Below are 17,727 nucleotides of genomic sequence, written 5' to 3' on the forward strand. Positions count from 1 at the left end.
AAGTGGTGGTGGTGGTTTATAGTAATAGTGGTAGTGATGATGATGTGGAGCTGGTAGTTGTAGCTGTAGTTATAGTGATGATGAAGATGTGGTGGTGGTTGTAGAAGTGTTAGTTAAGATGATTTGGTAGTATTGGATATATAGTAGTAGTAGTAGTAGTGGTAGTGATGATTATGTGGTGGTTGTAGCAGTCGTGGTAGTGATGATGATGTGGTGGTGGTGGATGTAGTAGTAGTGGCAGTGATGATGTTGTGGTGGTGGTGATGGTTGTAGTGGTAGTGATGATGTGGTAGTGGTGTAGTAGCAGTGATAATGATGTGGCGTTGGTGGTTGTAGTAGTAGAGGTAGTGATAATGATGTGGTGTAGTAGTAGTAGTGGTAGTGATGATGGTGTTTGTAGTAGTAGTGGCATTGGTGATGATGTGGTTGGAGGGGGGGGGGGGGGGGTACCCTTGGAACAATTAGACCTCACCGGAATTTGACAGAAGTTGCCCGGAGCTCGGAATTTTTTATTATCATTATCATCATCGTTGTTATTATTATCAATAATACTATTATCATCATTCTTCTTCTTCTCTTCATCATCTTAAATGTAAATTCAGGTATTTGGGCACCACAAGCACAATCAGTTCACCACCATCAGGCCGAATCAGCTAGCGTTTCGGTTTGTGAACACTTATCTTTATAGATGTTTATTGATCTTCATAATATGGAGGGCACTCTTTTTCCGCTGGTCAACAAGTATTCTATTATAATTATAGAGTTTATCTTATCCACCTGAGTATGGTGAGAGAATGTGAGCAAAAGCCTTTTCCAAGGACTCACTCACCTATACGCTGAGCGAGGCTCGAACCCAGGACCTTCCGATCCAAAAGCGAATGTCACACCACTAGACCACATATCCGCACGATAGATATAAATATTAAATATGCATGAAGAAAAAGTTTCATGACAATTATAGAAATTGAATTTTTTCCCCCATCAATTATAATTTTTTAGTAAACATACCTCGGCTTTCCTCGAAACATAAAATGTGGAAAACATCGTTTCTCCTCCAAGAACAACAAGAATATTTTTGTTTGTTTGGTTTGTTTTTAAGGGTTTTACAGCACTTGCAACACATTTAGGTTATATCAGCGCCAGTAAAAAGGAAGAAAATGGGACAGCAAAAAGTTATAGAATTACAATTAAAGCACCCAAGAAAAAGTAAGACATAGGGGAACTGGGAAGAAATAGGGATCAGATATAGATTCCAAGAGCATACCACCAATGCACCTAGTTTGAGATCACCTATAAGTCTCATCCAGACACAAGCACAAAATCCAACAAAGAGGAATACACTCAAATGCCTACATTATACATTAAAATAACAATAATACATTACAGAGAGATGATTTACAAGGAAAAAAATATCTCTCAAAACAGTAACTATGCATTTGACTGTTTCTCTCCCATCTAGGACTCCGGCCAGGGCCAGGACAAAACCAAGTAATCTCATGCCAAGACAAAGACAGAAAGCAAGTTGAAAAACAGATATAAGGGGATAGAAGACACAGTATGTACCCCCCTGCCCACTATGGGAGGTCAGGATCCCCACCCATAAGAATATTTTTCTGAAATAACCAAACAACAACGACAACAACAATAACAACAAAATTATCAATAAAAGTAGTAATGATAATAATAATAAAAATAATAATAATAATAATAATAATGATGATGATGATGATGATTATAATAATAATTATGAGGAGGAGGAGGAGGCGGATGATGAATAACAACAACATTATCATCAACATCCGCATCATCGTCAACAACAACAACAACAAGTCTAATATATTATCATCATCAAGTATAAATAATGACATATTGTCATCATCAATAACGATGCTCATCATTTGTTAAATCAGCTTGTGTGACGTGGTGAGACTTGCCACTAATTACAGCCTATGACGATAGCAATTACAATAACGACACTGAGTTCTAGATTAACCTAATTCATACTTAATCCCAACAACAGTGCATCGCTACAATACCTGTAAAATAGGTTTAATCGATATTCAGGATAAATCAGTTAATCTTTGAAAATTTTTGACTTTCTAGTGATTCCTGTCTGGCTTGATTGATTGGAAAAGTTTTTTTTTGAAAATAATGTATAGATAGTGAACTTTTCGGTTTCTTTTATCATCATCATCAGTTTTTAAATAATAATAATAATAATAATAATAATAATAATAATAATAATAATAATAATAATAATAATAATAATATAATAATAATAATATAATAATAATAATAATAATAATAATAAATAAATAATAATAATAATAATAATAATAATAACTATTATTATTATTACTATTATTATTACACACAATCATTATTATCATCATCATCATTCATCGTCATAATTATTATGATTGAATGTAAATTCAGGTATTTGGGCACGCCAATGTAAAGCGCGTTGAGCTTGTTTAGTGGATATTGCGCTATATAAAATAAAAGCTCAATTTTTTTAGAAGTAGGGGTAGTGATGATGATGTGGTGGTGTTGGTTGCAGTAGTAGTGGTAGTGATGATGATGTGGTGGTGTTGGTTGCAGTAGTAGTGGTAGTGATGATGATGTGGTGGTGATGGTTGTAGTAGTGGTGGTAGTGATGCTTGTAGTTGTAGTAGTAGTGGTAGTGATGATGATGATGTGGTGGTGGTGTAGTAGTGGTAGTTATGATGATGTGGTGGTGGTGGTGATAATGATATGGTGTTGTTGGTTGTAGTAGCAGTGGTAGTAATTATGATGTGGTGATGGTGGTTGTAGTAGTAGTGGCAGTGATGATGATGTGGTGGTTGGAGGGGGGGCGGGGGGTATCCTTGGAACAAATTGCCCTCACCGGAATTTGACGGAAGTTGTCCGTAACCCGGAATTTTTTACTCTAGACCAGAGTTTTTTCAGGTGAAATTGGAGTTTTGGCATCACTGCTCAAACATTAGATTAAAAAAATACAAATAATTGTTTTTAAGGGTTTTACGGCGTTTGTGACACATAAAGGTCATATCAGTGCCAGTAAAAAGGAAGAAAATGGGATAGTAAAAAGTTCAAGAATTACAATTAAAGCACCCAAGAAAAAGTAAGACAAAGGGGAATTGATTCAAATAGGAAACAGATGTAGATTCCAAGAGCACACAATCAGTGTACTTAGTTTGAGATCACCTAAATGTCTCATCCTGACACAAGCACAGGTCTCTGCTAAGAGCAACACATTCAAATGTTTACAAATCATATATAAAACAAAAATAATACAATACATAACAGAGCCTAGAGTCTAGAGAGATGATTTACAAGAAAAAAAGATATCATCTCCCAAAACTCTATACATTTGAATGTTTCCCTCCCAGCTAAGGTATCCGGCCACGGCCAGAACAAAACCAAGTACTGTGCAACCTCTGGATAACGACACCCCTGAATAACGACAATCCCTGGATAGCGACACTGACCTCTGGTCCCGATATTTTTGCTATATGTTATATGTAATAAAAAAAACCCAAATTACAGTGACATACATTTTAGTAAAACCCCTGTTTAGCGACATTGTTTTTACAATAATGGGCAGTTGGTACCGATGCTTGATAACCGACCATCGTCATCTCGTAGTCTTAACTTATAAAAAATGCTCCCCCCCCCCTCCCAATGAGATCGCTCTGTTACTGACCAATCAGAACACATGTTTACTACACTGCATAGAACCAACGCTTGTTCATATGGAACCACATCAAAAGATGTTTATCAGTGGATGGAACTCTCAAGAGTCCTTTAACCTTCCATGCTAGCTACCTGTCTGAGGTCAGTGGAGGTGAACTGATATCAGGCAATGCCGTGTCCAATGGGGGCAATTATGGATATTTTTGGTCTTATGGTATGCTGGAATACCGAAAAAAAAAAACAATAACAACCTCTTTCACTTTATTATTTTCATTTGAAAAATCAGTTGTTTCTCTAAAAATATCAGTCCAAATTTTATCTTATTGTTTTTTGTTTGGTTTTTGCTGGTTTTTTTTTTGTTTGTTTTTAATATCGCAAGATGTAGATCTACTAATTTTTAAGTGCTTGTGAATTTTAATGCACTTAAATGAAATTTTTGGTATTCAAAACTTATCAACAGTATCGCATGGATTTGACTTGAATTAAAATCAAGATTAAATCGTGTTCTTGTGTAGTAGTATTATCATGTTGACACCTGATTTTTATTATTTATTTTTAGTTTCGTCAAATGGGTTCAGGCACTGTTTACTGTCAAAACAAGGATAATACACACTGGAGAGTGAAAGCATATCTGGTATACCCTTTGTAAACAAGAGAAATACACATTCTAACGGTTTTGAGACGTGATTTCTCTCAGGCACTGTAATCACGAGTCTCACCATGCCCCCTTTTTCCGCCATCTTGAAAACCCCAGAGGAACGACACCCCTGGATAACGACATAATTTTCCGGTCCCAGGCGATGTCGTTATCCAGGGGTTGCACTGTAATCTCATTCAAAGAAAAAGACAGAAAGCAAGTTGGAAAATAGATATAGGGGGATTGAAGACACAGTAAGTGCCTCCCTGCCCACTATGGGAGGTCAGGAGCCCCACCCAGAATACAATTGATTATGCTCTTTGTAAACTTTTGCATGCAACAGAAAACCAACAAATCTTATCTGTCATTGGACATTGTTTTGTTTTGGTTTTAAGGGTTTTATAATGCTTGCAATACACTAAGTTAAGGTTATTTCAGCGCCAGTAAAAAGGAAGAAAATGGGAGAGTAAAAAAATTCAAGTTTTACAATCATAAAAACATACGAGAAAAAAAAAGGGGGATGGGGGGGCAGGGCGGAAAGGGTTCACATAGGGAACATATGTAGATTCCAAGAGCACACTATCAAAGTACTTAGTTTGAGATCACCTATAAGTTTCATCCAGACATAAACGCAGGTCCCCACTAAGAGGAATACACTCAAATGTTTACAAATCATTATACATTCAAAACAAAACAAAAATATAACAGTACATAACAGAGAGATCATTTACAAGTAAAAAAAACCTAAATAACAATCCATTTGTCTCCTACTAATAAATAATAATAATGCTGAAAACTTATATAGCGCTATAACTCCGAGACTCCAGACTCTAAGCGCTTAAATTACAAATTACTTTGGCTAAAACACACTCATTCACACACTCACACAATACACAACACAAACCAGACAGACCTATCTTGCTTCTCATACCATCTACTAAATTTTAAAGATGAAACAGATATGTTTTAAGCGAACGTTTAAAAATAGACAAAGATTCTTTTTCACGAATGCTCTGAGGTAAGGCGTTCCAAACAGAGGGTCTGAAATGAGAAAAGGATCTCATTCCAGCATTTTTCCATAATCGAGGGACAACTAGTTTGGTGGAATCACTGGCTGAACGTAAGGGGCGGGGTTTTGAATATCTTTCAATTAGTTCCGAAATGTAGGGGGGCAGTACCTTCGAGACAACAATACACTAAAACACAAACTTTGAATTTAATCATTTTCTCAACAGGCAGCCAATGCAGGTCATGAAGCAGAGGTCTGGCAGAATCGCACCTACACTTCATGAATACTAGTCTGGCAGCGCTGTTTTGGACAATCTGAAGACGTCTCAGATTATATTGCGAAACTTCAAACAACAGAGCATTGCAATAATCCAATTTCGATAGTACGAGGGACACAACCAGGTGTTTGGTGCACATCCTCAGATATAAACCTCCTAATGGAAGCAATCTTTTTTTGTTGGAAAAAGAGAGATCTAACCAAATTATTAACCTGATGCTCCATCGACAGTCCAGAGTCTAGGAATATGCCAAGGTTTTTCACTTTGTCAACAATTTGAATGAGGCATCCCCCCAGCTTCAAATCTGTTTCACTTTTCCACTTCCTGTTCCCAACATACAGCACCTCTTCATCATTCAGTTTCAGTCTGTTCTCATTCATCCATTTCTTAACACTTTGGATACAATTCTTACTATCAGCTGATACTTCTTGTAAATTTCTTGTATTGGAAACGCAGTACAATTGCATATCATCAGCGTATTGGTGGTAAGACAGACTGAAACTTCTGATGATTTTAGACAGAGGGCCAACGTACAGAACAAAAAGAACAGGCCCAAGTACTGAACCCTGGGGAACCCCACAATCAACAATGATTTCCTCAGATCTATATTCATCTACTGTAATAATCTGTTTACGATTAAACAAATATGACCTAAACCAATCAAGCACTGCACCAGACACGCCATAAGTACTTTCAAGACGTTTTTTTCCCCCTCCTAGCTAAGGACTCCGAGACAAAATCAAGTTATATCCTTCCAAGACATAAACAGAAAGCAAGTTGGAAATAGATATTGATATATAGAGGGTTAGTAGACAAAGCAAGTGACCTCCCTGCCCACTATAGGAGGTTAAAAAAAAACCCCACCCAGCAGTGAAAATTATTTTGTTCTGAAAAAGGCTAATGAAATCAATAAAATGTGACGAGAAACCCAAACAAGTACTGCGAACAAGTTCCTTATAATATACAGCTTGTCGTGTGTAAAAGACACATTCAGTTTATTTTGATCCTTTTAATGATTCAATCTGAGCCTGAAAAAAAGAAGGAAAAGAAAAAAGATAGCGATTATCAAATCATAACAGTAACCTTAACATATGTTGTTTCATCCAAAAAAAAAAAAAGTTTTTAAACAACTTCTAAAAAAATATAAATAATAAATAGATAAATAAGTAAATAAATTAATAAAATAAATACTCCCCCCCTCTCTTTCACAACACATCATTTTTAAACCAGAGATGTGTAATGATTAAAGAACTTAATTTAAAGTGATAGAACGGAGTGAAGTGAAAAAAATCTGCAACTTTGAAATCAAATGTGACCCATTGTTGCAATGAATACTAGATAAAGAAAACTGAGCTTAAACAAGGGTGATGTGATCGCCCCCCCCCCCCCCCCCCAAATGGTCCACCCATTGTGAAGCTGGGTCTGTCAGGTCTGATGGAAAGTACTTTGCAATAGACCAGCACCCTATCCAAAGCATGACAAGAAATTGCTATTTCATGCTATACAAAATGGGATAAACTCCAGCTCCATGGCCCTAATGACTTTTGCACCTGACACAAATACTGTTTTAAGGTTGTTTAATTAGAGCTTTTATATAGCTCAATATCCACTAAATGTGCTCAAAGTGCTTTACAAAGGGTCCCTAACCCACAGCAACACGTAATATGTAGAACGAGACAATGACGCCTGTTGGGCAATATTACAATTTTTTTCCGACAGAGACAACGCTGTTGACGGCCAGGTACTCATTTTACACTGGTTGTTGGTCGCAATGAAATTACATTGACTTACCTCGGCCTTCCTAAGTTTTTGTTCCAGTTTCCTGATATGATGTTCTCTATTGAGAGTCATGCAGTGATCCACAATGCCACTTCCTCCTAGACTTAGGTATCCCTGAGCTCCTGATGAAGACGACTTTTCTGTCAAATGTAAGGAAGGTACTCAAAGTCAGTCAGAGTCAGAAGTCAATCAAGTCAAATACAGACGAATACAGATGTCGCAGTACGGGCCATCAAAATTGTAATATTCCTTTATCACAGCGGTTCTCAAACTATCCTGAAAGTTGAGAATATCAACCAGCAGTCTCCTATGAAATTTTGGACCGTCTTGCGGTTCCCTAACTTAAAATTTTAATAGACCAATGGATACATTGTGCATGATTAAAACCGATGCACTTCATTTTCAGAGGATCAAATTTCAGTCAAAAACAATCATTTTATGTAACAATTTGCATGAAAGGCAGTATTTTTCTTTCTTTCAAAACTATGATTTTTATGAAGATTCCGATACAGTTTTCAAAATGATAAAGTCACACAAAACCCAACATCTAGATGTCAACATCTTTTGACTGAAATTTGAGCCTCTGAAAATGAAGTGCATCTAGTCAGAAGCTGTTTCTTCACAACAACATGAATGAGTTATGAAACAGTCATCAAGTCTTTGAGATAAAATAAAACTGACCTCTCATTTTGTCTGGTATCTGAGCACGCAGGTCTGCCATAACATTCTCGTAATGTCCAAGCTTCTCCTCCCTGAAAAATTCAGACAACATTTATCCATACATCGTGGCCAACTTTTCAAAGAACAAAAATGGGACAACCTAAAGGACAATATTATATCATGTAATATACATTTAGAGCTTTTTCTGTTCCTTGTTTTAATTTTCTGGTCAAAAAAAGCATAATCAGGATCACGCGAGGATCACATTAACACAGTCATAAATAAATAATGAACAAGTACTCACAATTCTTTCACTTTTTGCCTGTCAGTTAAATTCTCCTTGTCTTGTGACCTCAACAACTGCTGACTGTTGAAAACATTTTGAGAGGAGCTCTGTGGAGACAAACATTAATTTTTTGCTTGATTTTTTACCCTTAAATTTAAAATATAATGACCTGAAGTGAATAGCGAATGTTCAAGTCCTATCTCAATTATCCTTTCACAAAGAAGACGAATCTCGACATTGTAATATCGAAATAGTACTAGGGTAGTGAAAGAATATTCAATTCTGATCATGCAGGTGTATACAGACTTGACACATGGAGAGAGTGGGACAATTATGCAAATGAAGCCGTTGAAGATCCAAGAGAAGAATTGCCCTACGGAACTGAGCTCCACAGGAATGAATGGGTAACACTGAACAGAGCACGGGCAAAACTCAGGAGAACAGCTGGAAGCATGAAAAAGTGGGGGCTGGCTGAGACTAGCTTGTGTACATGTGGATGTCCAGAGCAGATGATGGAGCACATCCTTAGAGAATGCCAGGACAGGCCCAACTGCACTGACCATGACCTAAAAGTGTGATCCCCAAATGCTGTGGAATGGGTTCAGTGATGGAGCGACAAGCTATGATGATGATAAGTGAAAGAATAGATACCTGGAGGAAGTGAACTTAACGATCCCCCCCCCCGACAGTCGTCAGAATATAAACAATGGCAGTTAGTGCTAAACTAAGCTAACTATATGGTATAACCATCAACAGTATGTGTTTAAGCAAAATTCCCACTAGTTTGACACGCCTGATCAATGGTATTGACACAGAAAACTATATGTAACCTTTAAGGTTTATTGTCTGATTGAGCAAATCTAATGAGAATTAATCACACAACTAGCAGTCGAAAAACAATAACAAAGAGCAGAGTGACGTCAACTTCATTTCCTTCTAATGTTTGTAAACAACCACCTAAATTTGTCTGAGTGAGCTTGAGGGTGTGTCACAAATCCTGTGTTTTGATTGGTCAAAAATCTACTTGTTAATAGATAGAATGAGGTTGACGTCACTCGAGTCTTTGTTATTGTTTTTTGTCATCCACGTTTATGAGTAATTCTCACTTAACTGTATTATCCAGACAATAAAAATTCATGGTTACACACAGTTTTGTGTGTTGGTTCATTATACTTCTAGCCAAGCGTATAATATCTCTATCCCTTCAATCCCTTGTTATAGCAGACACTTACTTAACTGACATCTATCAGTTCAGGATGTGTATAAGGTCTGGACATTTTCCTTCCATTTCAACTGGTCCATAACTACAGTCGTGTGCTAGGACTAGGAGTCCCCTCCAATTTCATTTCTCTCCTTTTACTACCATCCTGCGCCATGTTGTTTTTGGGCCTTTCTTTCTCTCTAGTGTCCATCCCACAGCGTCATATTTTCGACTCTGAGCGCTACTTCAATCGCCTCACATCAGGCTGACCACCTGATACCCGATACCCTTGCTCTCGGGAAAAAGGTAATTGACCGTGACACGACAGGTATGCAAGCCGGACGTTGGCGTGGCATGCGCGTGTGGTGCATCACTGTGATGCAATTCTTTGCTTTGAAAACTCCTCTTTTGCCCCCTTCCCCCACCCAAACCTTCAGAACGATTCATTTTATTTTCATTATTCATGTTATCACCAAGTTCAGATTTGTTTCTGTGTAATTTTTATTGTTTCTTGGTTTTCAACTTGGAAAATAATATTAGTTAAAATACGACTGCTTATCGCTCTTGGAATGACAGCAAATTTGATGTGAGTGATGTGATTAATTTAATTAATAACTCTGGTTTGGATCCATGAAGTTTTAATTTTTTTCGTGATTCCCTATTTTGAAGTCTTTGTCTTTAATATAAGTTTTAGAATAAGTTCGCGATATGAGCGATTTAGGGATAAATGTTAAATATTCACATTTGTGCTCAAATGTATTATCTCAATGTGTTCTCGGGGGAGGTGGGTAGGGGGGCCTGTGACAGGCTTGGAAAGCGAAATGCTATCATGGACAATTTGGTATAGGGTGTTCAGTTAAAAGTTGTGTGAATTTAGCTTTGATTTCCCCAGCAAAGTCAATTGTTAATAAATTGCATGTGTGTTTGCATGTTTCTTCCACAACAGCTTCTAATAAGGCCCCTCTGACTTCCGCAGTCAAATACTTGTGACAGTGGTTGCCGACAAAGGCCCGACTATGATAGGCTTGGGGTGTTATCTTGTGTCTGGCTAAAATCGCATCCAGACTCGAGCAGATTGGGCCAGATCTTGAACTGAGGGTTTCAAATCCTAATGCATTATAACTTCTTTTCAATTTTTTTTGTACGCTAGTTCGAATCTATGTCTGTCCCTTTCTGTACGACTAAGGATCAAGCACGTTTTTGTGTTTTTTAGTTGTTTTTTCAAATCCCGTCTATGACGCCAATTCTTTCCAAATATTTTCAAACTCAGCGCTCAGAGTCGAAAATATGACGCTGTGCTGTAGACAGAATCCAGTTACACAAAACACAAGAAAACATCGATAATTATCTCCACTCTTTTAGAACACACTTCACAAACATGATCATTCCAAAACAACACATACTGGAGCACCATTGCGTTCCATTCATGGCCAGATTTGGGTTTGGTCTTGGGCTCCATGGAGAGCAAGGCACTGAAGCCAGTCACCAAATCATAGGAAAATTGAACAAAAATGTGTGGTGTTAAAAGTGACACTAAAAAAATCAAGCTCATCATGGAAGCAAATATTCTCCATACATCACCACGACTACGCAACCAAGGAAAGTCACCAAAGAGAGCGAAAAAAAAGTAATAAGGGAAATTCTCAATTATCTTTTAAAATAAAACAAACAAACTGATGCGCACATTTTGATAAAGTTAACTATTATGTTTAAAATTTCATATTTGTATTATTGAAAATTATTTGTATAAAGTAAGATTTTATAAGATTGACAATTCCAAGATTATTGTGAAGCTAGCTTCAGTAAACTCTATGCAGACTTTCAAAAAATTCAGTAATGGGATATAGATAACTACTTCAAGAGCATTTTTTGGATTAACTATGAACTTCGCAAGAGAAATTGAGGGTGAGTTATAATTATAATAGTTTTAAGAGTTATATAAAAAAAAAAATCAGATGTCCACGGATTCATTGTCTTGTAATCGACACTTTAATTGAAAAGTGTTAATGATAATCAGTTTAAAAAATGACCTACATTTGTTTCGTTCTAACTAACATTCCATCATTCATAGACTAATGAAACTTGTCATGTCACAACCATACATCATTACTAACACTTTCCACCCTACATGCTTTCAATGGCATGTTTTGATTTAACGGGAATGCCCAACTGTTGATTGCATACAATTACTATAACATGCATGTCCAGCAAGCGCGCCGTTCGTTTTCTCGCCGAAACTGGGTGAGTCATCACCTGGCCATCTGCATCGCTTAACATGCGTAGGCTGTTTGGAGGCGCGTATTAAGTATCGCAATTTGGACACTGTGATCCCAATGACACTACAGAATTGTTGTTTTTTCTCTCTCCTCAAGACATGAGACATGCCCAATCCAATTCTATCATTTGAATATCAATCTTAAACTGTTGTATTCAAATGCTTGGAAGGCTCATCACCAACATATCTCTCAAACCTCATTGAACGGTATATCCCACAGTGATCGCTTCGATCAACGAACGACCTCAAATTGAAAACACTCCGCTGTCCAGTGAAGGCTGGTGAACGCGCCTTTCAGCATTCTGGTCCAAGGTTGTGGAATTTGCTACCACTTGAGATATGTTCTTCGTCTTGAGGATTTCAAGCGTCGATTGAAGACATTCTTATTCAGACATGCTTTCTTTTGATAATGTGTATAATTAGCGTTTTTGTGTACTGTGTTAGGGCTTAATCTTTGTTATAAGCCCAGAGCCCTGCAGATGAAGGGATGTTTGGTGCACTATAAATCTATTCCATTATTATTATTATTTTCATTTCCTTCTCACCATCACACTAACTTTCTCTGCCTGTTAAAGCAGTGCTGGGACAATTTCTATGATCTCACTGAAGACGGAATGTGTTTTTCTTGAGGGTCCATCTCCAGAAAAGACTGATAGAACCCAACATCAATCTCATGCAGGGCAGCAAAGTCAGCAACAGGGACAATATATCTTCCTCAAGGAAACAAAAACGAGATGACGACAGCAGGACTCAAACCGTGGTTCCCTGGGTAAAACTGCCACGCCTTATCCACTCTACTATCTTGTCCTCATCTCAACACTGACATCCAAAACAAATGAAAAGAAGATGGAGGAATATTATGACAATAACAAGAAATGAAGTGAGTAGAAAGTTCCAGAGGACAACGGAGAATAGCAATATTGCGGCAATGAGGATTCAAACCCATGACACGTCTGTTACAGCAGCTCTACAATCAATGCCATCCACCACTCCAATAAAAATGGTCTCAAACATAGTTACTATCTTGAGTCCCTCTCACTTTTCAGAAGAAATATTACGACTTTGTGAAAGATTTTACAATTCAAAATCCTATTGATTAATTTCATCTTGGGGGGGGGGGGGGGGGAGGGATTGAGGTTAAAGATCATGAGAGAGAAAAAAGATTTGTTTACCTTTAGGGGTTTTGACTCTGGTTCTGATTCTAGATCTGAAAATAAATGACAATAATTTTCATTTCTTTTTACAATTAAAATCTAATCAAAATTATTTGCATTGAATAGCATCTATCATAAAGAAGGTAATGATAATAATAATAATAATAATAATAATAATAATAATAATAATAATAATAATAATAATAATAATAATATAATAATAATAATAATAATAATAATAATAATAATAATAATAATAATAATATAATAATAATAATAATAATAGTAATAACAACAACAAAAATAATAATAATAATAATATAATAATAATACTAATAATAATAATAATAATAATAATAATAATTAATAATAATATATAATAATATCTTCATCGTTATCATGCTGATAATATAGAAAGAACATATGCTAGAAATGTTAGACGTTAAAAAACAACTTAAAAACATAGATGCATATGAAAAACAGCAGCAATGAAGTACTAAAAAATAAAAATAAAATTATGGCGGGGGGGGGGGGGGGGGGGGGGGGGGAGAAAGAGGAGGAAAAGAATAACAGAAAACACACGTGACAAAATCTAGTTGCTGGAATAATTCCGCTCCACTCACATGTTGAGTCCAAGTGTTGTGTCTGTCTGAGGAGGAGGAGGAGGAGTTTTAAATTGAGCTTTATCTAGCGCAATATCCACTAAACGTGCTCAAAGTGCTTTACAAGGGGTCCCTGGTCAACAGCAACATTTAACATGTAGGACGGAACATGCCGCCTGTTAGGGGATATTACAATTTTTTGGACAAAGACAACGCTGTTAACAGCCAGGTACTCATTTTACATCTGAGTAGAAAGTGAGTAAAGAGCCTTTTCCAAGGACTCAACTATGCGCCGAGCGCAAGGCTCGAACCCAGGACCTTCCGATCCGAAAGCGAGTGTCATACCACAAGACCACATAGCCACAGGAGGAGGAGGAGGAGGAGGAAGAGGAGAAGATAAACATTCCACTCACATGACGAGTCCAAGTGTTGTGTTTGTCTGACTTTGAGCTTGTATCGTTCAATCACCATTTCATAATATTCCCTGTCTTCCACGCGACTTTTCTCCCTGATAAAATGAGTAAATAACAATATTATGTCCACTTATTGTATTGATGGAATGCGTTTATTATAGATTCTGTCCCTTAGTTGTGTCAATTCTTTTTTTTTTAAAAGCTCAAAATACAATGAGTTGTATTTTGAGCTTGAAAATTTATTTTTTTTAAATTGAGGTTTTATATAGTACAATATCCACTAAACATGCTCAAAGCGCTTTACAAGGGGTCCCTGACCAACAGCAGGATTTAACATTTAGGACAGGACATGACGCCTGTAAGGCGATATTACAATTTTTTTTCGGACAGAGACAACGCTGTCAGCGGTCAGGTACTCATTTTACACCTGAGTAAGGTGAGAGAATGTGGGTAAAGATCCTTCTCCAAGTAGGAACGAACCCAGGACCTTCCAACCCGAAAGCGAGTGTCATACTACTAGACCACAAAGTGAGGGGGAATGCATTTATCACAGGTTCTGTCCCTTAGTTGTGTCCAACACAGTGAACACTATCATGAGGACAATACATGTGTATACACTTGATTAAGGCTCAATGGTTTTTATGAGTGAACAAAACTCACAAATGCTCATAATTGATTTTTAAAAAAATAAATTATTTTTAAAAAATAACAATGTGAAATTGAATGTAAGCTTCACTTTAATATACAAAAAAACACTTTAATATACAAAAAAAAGATAAAATCGACGTTTCAGGTTTCCCCTTTATCAACAAAACAGGATGAATGAAACACTACAGACCAATGAGATAATTCTGAAAAAACACAAGTTAAATATTTCTGTTTTTAGCCAGGAAACTCGTCCTTCAATTATCGATTGATTAAAATGACCCTAAAAAGTCTCATTTTTGAGAGTATCTGGCAAGATGAGGGAAATTTTAATAGATTGATATTTAAAGGACGAGTTTTCTGGCCAAAATTTTTTCAAAGTATGACAGATCTGTTACTTCCTTTAAAGACCCATCTTTTAAATTATTTTTTTTCCAACCATTATCACTAAAAACAAATTTTTAAAAACCAGATGACTCACAGCCTTTGGCATTCCTTTTCCACCTTCTTTTTATCCCTTGTCAAGCTCTGTGGGATGTAACATTAATTATATTATTGATACACTATCCTTCACAAAATGTTTATTTTTAAACATTATTTTTTATTTGGGGAGGGGGGGGGGGGGGGGGGAGGGGGGGGGTTTAGTTGAAGAATATGATGATAATGATGATATAATGATGAGTATTAACTCACTCAATCCTAGATATTTTTGCTACTTTTCAAAATTGGAAAAAATGTATTAAAAATGAGCATGTTTTATTCAACTAATTAGCATGTAAAAACTAAAAACATTAGCTTTGATACTACGCCTATAATATGTCTCAGAAAAATGTAATAAATAGGAAAGGGGTAAAAGTAACCCTGAAGAACTACGGATATAGTCGGTGTTAGGGTTGAGTGAGTTAAAGAGCCTTCTCTTAAGGTCCATGAAGCTAGAGCTTATCTCACTTTCTGCTGCATTAAACAGACTGTAGCAATGGCCAGCTACCTCCTGGATTGGACTCCAATATAGAATTAAGAATAGAATGGGCCTGAATACTGTAGTATTTCAGTACCAGGAGGCAGACCTGTTGTCAACTTTAAAGCTATTTAAAGTGAATTTTTCTTTTTTTTCCCTTGGAAACTACGACTTTTTGCCATTTCAAGTAGGCAGCTCTGCCAAAAGGTAACAAATTCGACTTACTGCCGATTGTCTCACCTTTGAGCAAGTCATTTCTTAATATGTGTGTAATGAAAATATCAAGAGTAATTTTTTTTTTTATAGCTCATACAACAAAACAGTACAAAGACACAACATTTACATTTCGGTACTATCAGCTCTAAATATAAGTGCCAACTTAGGGTTGATTTTTAAGAACCTGAGATAAGTGAGTTTCACGTGAGTTTGAAACAAAAACCAAAATCCTTACCTCGACTGCACCAGTGAGAGTCTGGAAAGAAAAAGTTGGGGAAAAAAAAAGAACACATTTTAATGTCACAGAAAATAGAAAAGAAAAGCTTACAATTTTTTAATCAATCACGGTCGGAATGATATCTTTATTTCCTTTAAATAAATGAATTCTCTTTATTCATCCCCAAAGGGAAATTTGGTTTTAGAGTCTATTGCAAGGAAAGACTGAAATAACCCTGGAGTCAGCACAATGGAATGCCGCAAAGTGAGAATGTGTGAAGGGATTGTTTCAAACAAGATTTTTTCAGAGAATTACCACGATTCTTTACCTGATTTTCTTTGTTTTTGGTTATCATGGCCTCCCTGCCCTTTTGGAGAAAATCTCTCAAGGTCTGGAAAAAAAAACAAAAAAACAAAAAAATAAGAAAGGGGAATGGGGGGGGGGGGGGGGAATCATAGATAAAACAAAGAATGACATATAGCTAAATCAAACAGAAAGAAATCTTTTACAGGCCTAGAAGTGATTCAGGAAAATATTTTTCCCTGCTTTTTCCAGGCTCTGGGGAGAATTTTAAGGTAGTATTTTCAAGCATGCTCATCAAATCTAGACCAGTTACCACTACCAGTAGTGTGTTCGATGAGGGATATACCGGTATCTGTGGAGACCTTGAATCGACAAAGCTTTCAAATTCTAAAAGAAATGGCTTATTGAATATAAAATGTGTACAAGAACATTGCTTTAACCTTGACCTACAGTACTGTTTTCATAATAGATACAAATTCTAAGCTGACCGTTCGCAGATTGGGTAATGATTATGCAGAAGAATACATGTTGGGTTGTTGTTGTTCACCTGGATTTTTCTCATGGTCTTTTCCCGGTCCAAGGCAATTTTCACAGATTTTCCCGACTTTTCCCGGTCGGGAATTTTCAAAATAAAACTCCCGGCTTTTCCCAGCTTCGAGGCCTGCTTTTAAATATTAACCCTCTCAAACAAGCAGATATACAGAGAAGTGATAAGACATGGAATAAAAAAAAGTTAGCTCAAGATAGAGAAGGATGGAAACCGTTTGTCTGTGGCCTATAATACCCTGACCCAGGGTGAACAAGACAATGATGATAATTTACCCTCTCCTTATAGGAAAATTGTCAGGTTAGTTATGATTCAACCAACACTTTTCTCACTCAAATTTCTTTTGCACATCACAAAATTTGATTTGTTGTTCTAGTTTAGTTGTACAACATAAGTCTGTACTTTTAGAGGCAATGGGTTGCATATTACTTTTACTGTAAACACTTTTATTCAAATGAAATTAGTCTTTTCTAGAAATGCCTAGATTTATTTTTATGGGACAGGCACTATATAAATAAATTACATCATTAACTCTCTCCATACCGACCAATAGACTAATTTCATTTGAAGAAAAGTCTTTACAGTAAAAGTAATATGTAACCCATCGCCTCTAAATGTTTTTATGTCAGGTTGTCGATGACCCTGAAAAGTCAATGTAGAATTGAAATGATGAGAGATAACGGACTTTGAGATGATTACAACATAAGAAATTGTATTTATTCTCCTTCATAACGAATAGAATTTAACCTCAACTTTCACACTTGTATCTATGAATTCAATTTTCACCACCGAATTCCTCCCGACATGATATCATCGTTTGAATGTGATATTTGCATTTGTCAAGTAGAACTT

The 17,727-nt window shown here is 36.4% G+C and overlaps 1 protein-coding gene across 7 annotated transcripts in view; it reads right to left on the reverse strand.

Moving 5' to 3' along the window:
- Positions 1 to 6,573: 6,573 nt before the first annotated feature.
- Positions 6,574 to 17,727, reverse strand: part of LOC144974729 (uncharacterized) — a 70,442-nt gene continuing 59,288 nt past the window's right edge. For all 7 annotated transcript variants that reach the window (XM_078917924.1, XM_078917921.1, XM_078917922.1 and 4 more), the window contains 9 exons: positions 16,354 to 16,416; positions 16,044 to 16,064; positions 15,116 to 15,162; positions 13,990 to 14,084; positions 12,993 to 13,027; positions 8,363 to 8,451; positions 8,080 to 8,150; positions 7,411 to 7,538; positions 6,574 to 6,647 (listed from right to left, as the gene is read on the reverse strand). In XM_078917924.1, the coding sequence (XP_078774050.1) occupies positions 6,615 to 6,647; positions 7,411 to 7,538; positions 8,080 to 8,150; positions 8,363 to 8,451; positions 12,993 to 13,027; positions 13,990 to 14,084; positions 15,116 to 15,162; positions 16,044 to 16,064; positions 16,354 to 16,416 (582 nt within the window). In that variant the 3' untranslated portion in view covers positions 6,574 to 6,614. The remainder of the gene's footprint in view (positions 6,648 to 7,410; positions 7,539 to 8,079; positions 8,151 to 8,362; positions 8,452 to 12,992; positions 13,028 to 13,989; positions 14,085 to 15,115; positions 15,163 to 16,043; positions 16,065 to 16,353; positions 16,417 to 17,727) is intronic.

Source organism: Berghia stephanieae, chromosome 6 (genome assembly GCF_034508935.2).
Source record: "Berghia stephanieae isolate SIO BIC M18660-M18661 chromosome 6, UCSD_Bste_1.3, whole genome shotgun sequence".
Lineage (NCBI taxonomy): Eukaryota > Metazoa > Mollusca > Gastropoda > Nudibranchia > Aeolidiidae > Berghia > Berghia stephanieae.